This window comes from Chrysochloris asiatica, unplaced genomic scaffold (genome assembly GCF_000296735.1).
Source record: "Chrysochloris asiatica unplaced genomic scaffold, ChrAsi1.0 scaffold00021, whole genome shotgun sequence".
Lineage (NCBI taxonomy): Eukaryota > Metazoa > Chordata > Mammalia > Afrosoricida > Chrysochloridae > Chrysochloris > Chrysochloris asiatica.
In genome coordinates, this window is record NW_006408539.1 from 16,756,742 (window position 1) to 16,763,883 (window position 7,142).

Here is a 7,142-nt window from a genome sequence, read left to right on the forward strand (position 1 = left end):
GAGTTGTTGGCTTCCGTTGCTACAGCTTTGGCTAAATAGGACTTTCCAGTTCCAGGTGGGCCAAATAACAGGATACCTCTCCAGGGGGTTCTTTTGCCTAAAATGTGTTAAAGGGAGAACACAAGGATTTCAGTTACACATACATCACAGCCACACTGAAGAATGCTGTCACGAGGTTTTCACTTTAACACTATTGGTAAGAATAAAATCTCCGAAAAGTTTTTGGCACTCCAAGGAAAAAAGATGAGGCTTTCTGTTCCTGTTCAGATTTACAGCCTCAGAAACCCCATGCAGGGTCACTATGAGTTAGAAGTGACTCCATGGCACACAGCCACCACCACCGCATCGAGAGAGCGGCTGGTCGAAAGCATGCATGGGTGGGTATAATCCTTGGCGAGCTGGCTGTGGAGACAGAAGGATTTCAGTCCTCTGGGGCTGACAGCCGTCTAGTCTGGGACGGGGGAAGCAGTTCAGTCAGAAGGCTCTTCTGACTGTCAACTGCTCACACTGCTCCACTTCACAGCAAGCTGTAGAAATGGCATCTATGGGGAGGGCAGCTGCCAATCTCTTCTTTTACATACGTGTGACCTTTGCAAGTGTTAAGTGTAAGAATTTGGGCAACTTGCAAAATTCAAGTCCATTCTTGATTCCACAATGAAGCACAGGCAGCAAGTTCTCATCCAAACAGGTGGGTACTGACAAGAAGGCTCCACCTTACAGCTGAGTTTTGCCAAAATAGAACAAGTGAACAGTTCGAGTCTTTGTGTCTCAATTTTTCAAATAAGAAATGCTATGACTGCCTAAAATGAACTGGGTTGGCTTACAGCTGGCAAGAAAGTCCCCAACACGCATTTAAAAGACTACTTTCTGCAAACTGTAGGTGGGTACAGCGCGTGTGCAAAAGTGTCAAATACAAATGACTGATGAAAATGAAATGCTGTTAGACTGATGGTTATAAATGCCTCAGTCTGATGTGGATGCTAGTTCCGATTTCAATGTGTGACTTCAATGTGCGTCAGTCAGTGTCCCCCAAGTGTGGGAGACACGCCACAGGTGGCCCAGGAAGTGCTTTCAGGTGGTACGCAATTTTACTTTATGGGATTATTGTATCCCTTAAGTTTAGTATGTATACATTGTACTTATGTTATTTACATGATCATCTTCTGAATGTATTATCAGAAAACCACTACTTTTCATTTGGTAGTACACACACTGTGACCTTGTAAGATCAAAGTAATTAGAAAATGCAGCATAACATGATTTCAAAGCTCAAAGGCTGGACACGGTTGGTAGGATAGGTGGGTGGGTCAGTGGGGATGGGAGGGCTCCTGATCTGGGGAAGATTACACAGCTGTTTACTTCTGGACACTTTGTTAAGTAGATTTTGTGCTCACACTGTTGTTTAATAAAAAGTTTATTTTAAGAAGTGATTTAAAGAAAAATATGACAAATAATCTGGGTACACACATAGGTACTAAGGCTCCTGAAAAGAATCCATCAGGTTGTGTGTTTGGGAAAGTGTTTTGGAAACAACACAGGGTGAGTTCAATCCCAAGGTTGTGCCTCTGCAGGGTCACGATGGTGACAGTCACACGCAGCTGCACAGATGTCAGGTTAGATGGCTGCGCATGCTACACTCTGCTGTACGCGACAGCACTGTCTGCACCTGCTCAGATGACGAGGTGGCCCTATCACCAACAGGCTGCCAGTGCCAAGAATGACCACGTGAAGAAAGGATCTGGCAAACAGAGCGCTCACTGCTGGTCTGTCACCGAAACCACCTGTAGATGGAGGTCGGCAAAGTTCTCCACGTGGGGACAACCAGCTGTCCTTTGGCAACTGGGAGACAGAGACATGCTTTACCTGAAACTGACCAACCATTACAAGTCCTCATTGAGAAACTGGAAAGACTTTCATAAAACCCACAGCTGTCTAGGGTCAAACCTCCCCTGAGAGCAATCACCTCAGCAGAAGAGGGAGAAGCCACACGTCATCTGTCATCTGACTTCCTAGGCACTCCTTCACACTTTTATGTCTGCTTACTGACACTTACTTCTCGGCACACACATTTCTACAGCTCTGAAAAGGGTGTGGAAAAGTTCCATTAGCTTTTCATTCAATTTTCCTATAAACTTTTTGAAGCCCCTTCATATCTTGTAGCTTGCTTTTTGATCCTACTGTATTGTAGACAAACGCTGGACTGCAAAGTCAGTTTGAACTGCAAGGTTGGTGGTTCAAACTCACCAGGCGCTCCTTAGAAACCCTACACAGTGTCACTATGGGTTGGAACTGACTCAACGGCTCTTAACAACAACATATTGTTGGACATTCTTCTAAGTCAGGAAACTACCATGTTTATATATACTCTAACTCTGAATCCTCACATAGTATGCTACTGCTTGACAATAAAGTGACTTAGCCTTGCCTCTGTTGACAACGTACTTGGGTTATGAGTCAGGCTGCTAACCCTGAAGTTAGCAGTTCAAAACTACCAACTGCTCTGAGGGAGATAGAGGACACTTTCTGCTCACATCAAGATTTACAGCCTCGGAAACTCTATACAGGGTTGCTCTGAATCAGAACCGACTCCATCACCATCAGCACCTGCTGGACCTTTAGGCTGTTTTGCATTGTTTGTGTATTTTTATTTATTTGTTTGCTTGTTTTTAAGGCTCTTATTGTGGATTGAGTGAAAGCTTACAGGGCAGATCATCAGTTTTACATTCAGCAAATAATACACTTTGTTTAACTACAAGGATTATAATCCCCTCCAGATACCATTAGTTAACAGTATTCCTCTCTATTCACTTCAGCTCTTCTTTTTAAAAAAACACTCAGGCATATATAATAATTTACACCACCAAAGGGCACATTTTGCAAGTCTGCCTCCTGGCCAACATCTTAGTCCCTCTCTTCCCATGAATCTAGAATCCCCAGCTGGTCCCCCTCTCTATGTTCCCATCTCTGCCTCGATTTCTGGTGTCGCTGCTTCTCTGGATAAGGTCTTGCATTCTGCTTGTGCTCTTCTCCCTTGATAGTCCTAGGGTCCTGTTTCTGGACTGTAAGATTAATTACTCTCCCATTTTTGTTACAAAACTTCTACTTTTACAATTTTGACAGTCACGCTTAGTCATCATAACAATCACTCACTATTGAATCATAAGAATCTTATCCCCATCTCTTTTAACCAGACTCACCTAGACAAGATGAAAATATTCAGTGGGGACTCTTTTTGCCCCTACACACTATTAAACTAAACTCCCTCTTGAAACCTTGTGCGCCAGTCACTTTGTCCCTTTGTCACCCCCTCATTTTAGGTAGCCAAAGTCTAAGTTGCCCTTCCCAATCTACCCTGTGTACAGAGGAGATAGCATTAATGCTAGATGTGAAGACTCCTTCCCTCTCTGTTGGTATTTATGTGGTACTGTAGGCTAATGCGTCAGACTGTAAAGTCATTTGAACAACTGCAAGGTCGGTGGTTCCAGCTCACCAGCTGCTCCTTGGAAACCCTATACAGGGTCGCTATGGCTCGGAACCGAGTCAACGGCACTTAACAACAACAACAACCTCCATGAGTATAGGTCAAGTTCATCAAATTGTAGCAATTTACCCTTGTTTCTTTTATCAAAAATTGTTTTGTTCTTCTGTTTTTAAATTTTCCTCTAGTCAAGTTCTAATTATCAAGCCTTGAAGCTAGGTCAAATGGGTACTGTCTGCAAGTTTGGGTGTTCTTGTGCGTCTCTCCTCACTTCCTATCAGCTGGATGCTTCACTCTCAGCTCTAGTCCTCTATGGCTATGTCCTTGTCCCTGGGCTCAGGTGTCCCCAGGTGTTTGTACATTTAAAAAAAAATCAACCAAGTTGTAGAAAGATTTTTCACCTCCTAATAGCAATCAAAATTTAAAGTGATCACTCAAGATGTAGCAGACAAGACTTTACAAGGCGTGACCTGTGTCATAAACGTGCTCTGGAGGAAACTCGTCTCACCTGTAAAGAGATGCGGGAATTTGATAGGTAGTATCACAGCCTCTTTGAGGGCTTCTTTGGCTCCTTCCAGACCGGCCACATCGCTCCAATTCACATTTGGTCGCTCAATAACAATGGCACCTACAAAACAATCACCCACCTTTCAATTAAGGAAGACAGTTTATCAAGTTTAGAAGACAGGGAGTAAGGACTTGAAAGAAATGCATCCTTCAAATGCTGGGAAAACACCTTCTGCACTGAAGACTCCCTGAAATCGTGGGAAATAGCTGTCAGCGGGGCCAGGGCCTGAGTGTGAGGCTCTGAGACATGGTGAGAATCAGAGCACTGGGGCAGCTACAACACAGTGATGCGGACCAGCAGTGCTCAATGGAGGGACCTATGCTACCTCCTTTCCGCCAAGAAAGCTGGCTTCGAGACAGATACAGACAGACAGGAAGACAGCAGAGAGGAAAAGGCAAGGGAAATAAACAGCTAGAAAGAGGACAAGAGAAGAAGATAAGAAAGAAAAGTCTCCCCAAAGAGACGGGCCCTCTTTCCAGAGGTTTGCTGGACTTTTCTTGGTTTTCTAGTTCATAGAAGCTGTTCAATCACAAACTAAGAACCAGTCGTTCTTAGATGAACTGTAGCCATTTTAAGTGTATCAAAATACCACCACTGACACATTACCCTATGAAATTACTTTAAGAGCTAATTTCTTCTTGTTAGCAAAGATCACTTATTATCCTAAGACTAGTTAAGATCTGTTAACTTGTGTCACAGAATTATGAAAATTTTTAGTCAGTAGGTTAAAATTCAGTGAAGTCACTTTAAATTCTGCCCCCCCCCCCATTCAGGTTCAGACGAAATATAAAGAAAGAAAAACAGCCAATTCCTTTTCCTTTTCTATGTTCCATTTATATTAGAGATAAATAAAGTCATACCATACAACAGGATTTTTTGTCAGTCCAAGGAGAGTAGCTTTACTTTTCTAACTTTACTTTCTGTCACAGCACGTTCCTCCCAGGGGCACCAATTAGTCTTAAACTCTGCCATGACATCCCCTTCATCTTTAACAGATGCCTTTCCCCTTTGGATTGTTTGGTGATTTACACATCATTAATATTAATTATGGAGTCCTGGTGTGACGCTGTGGGTTAATGCACTAGACTGCAGTCAGTTTGAACTATAAGGTTGGTGGTTCAAGCTCACCAGTTGCTATGGGTCAGAACCGACTCGATGGCACTTAACAACAATATTAATTACATATTGTTAATGCTAATTAGTGATGTGGTTACGAGTCGGGCTGCTAAGCTCAAGGTAAACAGTTTGACACTACCAGCTGTTCCGCGGTAGAAAGAATAGGGTTTCTGCTCCCATAAAGATTTATAGCCTCGGAAACCCTGTGCAGGGTCGCTATGGGTCGAAACTGACTCCACGGCACACAGCCCCCAGCAGCACCACTGTGAATTAGAAGAAGCCCTGGTGGTTAGATGGCTAAGTGCTGGCTGCTCAGTGACTCCAGCTGAAACTGTGTGGGAGACGGGCCTGGAGCCGTGCTTCCATAGCGTCTGCAGACTACACAACCTTAAGGGCAGTTTTGTCACATGGGTCATTACTAGTCAGAATGACCCCACAGCACCCAACAATAACAACAACAACAAACGTTAATTACTGGACAGGACTTGCTGTGGTTAAGTGCCACCGAGTAGGTTCTGACTCACAGCAGGCCCAGCAGAGGGCTTCCCAGGAGAGGCTGATGGGTTTGAACTGCCAACCTTATTAGCAGTCCAGACCTTATCCTACACCAGGACTCTAGGACATGATTTAGCGGTGTCTAAACTTTTTACAAAGGAGTGGCTGCTAGAAAATATAATTAAAACACTTTGCCCTAATCTTCCAATTATAGCAATTTACATATGATTACATTATCTAAATAGTTACAGAACATCAAGACAAACTCTTGAAAAAACCCAAATCATAAACTCATTTCTAATTTTAACAAATATTATACTAAGTATTATGATCTCACACAGATGTAAAATATTTAGTATACTGTTTCAGACAAAAAGAGGAAAAAACTAAACAAAAAACTACGATACCACACCATGAAATCCACCAGCAAACCATGACAGTGAGAGACGGGCAAAAAAACAGGACAATGAGAGACTGCAAAAAGGCCTCCCAGGTCTGGACAGTGAGGACGCCCTCAACAGTATCTCATCCCCAAGGCCCACAGGCTCGTGCCGTCTGCATCTCCCTCTCTGGGGCTCAGGCTAACTGGAAGGGAATTTACAGAAAAGGCCCCCACAGCTCCATTATCCACTCGAGTCCTCTGTGGCACGTCATTGACTCTAGGCCCAGGTGTCCTCGGGTCTCCTCACACTGCTTGCCAATCAGGTCCCCAACAGGGTCCACAGAAGCCCTCTGATTATTGTGAGGCTTAGTTCACCGCTTCACTGCTGCATTTACCCCACTTCTCCCCAATGGTGATGTGTGTATTTACCAATCACAGTGTGCATTTCCTCCAAGCCTCAGTTTTGGGAGGGGGCCTACATTGGTAGGACCCGACCAACTGTCCCAATGTATCCTAGGGAAGCAACCCGTTTGTTCCCATAGTAACAGTCCACCTGTCTCCATTGTATCGTATTTTTCCTGTAGGTCCTCCATTCGAGACTTATCTTTTGTTCTTCTCACCGCTCCAGACTAGTCAGCTCAACCTTTCAAGTGGGGATTTCTCATCTCTGGTGATCTGGATGTGGTTCTGGCTTCCACCTATAGTTCTATGTATTGCAGAGGCTACACAGAAAGCCTCGTTCACCGGGTACGCTGTAGCCCCATTTTAGGTATTCCAATCAGGTAAAGGCAGAAGACGGACTTACAAACCTTCTAGTGTGATGTTTCTGACTATTCCTTTCTCTCCCCGTCCAGTGTCTACTCTATATTATAATGCAAAGAAAACCAAGATTCCAAAAACAGTCAAGCATCTTAACATGATTCCCCTGCCCATTCCAACCATGGGTCAATCCCTGTATCTCAGAGCCCTGGAGGTCCAAGACTGTGCACATATCGTCCTTTATCTCTGTCCCATTTGGCCCATTCAAACATGCCCAATTGTTCTCCCATCTGCCCCGTATCTCCACTTCCCTCTCCCTCCCTGTATATTGCCCCCCTCCCCAG

At 44.1% G+C, this 7,142-nt stretch overlaps 1 protein-coding gene across 1 annotated transcript in view; it reads right to left on the reverse strand.

Moving 5' to 3' along the window:
- The window catches only part of VPS4B (vacuolar protein sorting 4 homolog B (S. cerevisiae)), a 34,384-nt gene that overhangs the window by 9,337 nt on the left and 17,905 nt on the right, over positions 1–7,142 (reverse strand). The window contains exons 5-6 of the mRNA XM_006837581.1: positions 3,987–4,106; positions 2–97 (exon numbers count right to left, since the gene is read on the reverse strand). Of these exons, the coding sequence (XP_006837644.1) occupies positions 2–97; positions 3,987–4,106 (216 nt within the window). The remainder of the gene's footprint in view (position 1; positions 98–3,986; positions 4,107–7,142) is intronic.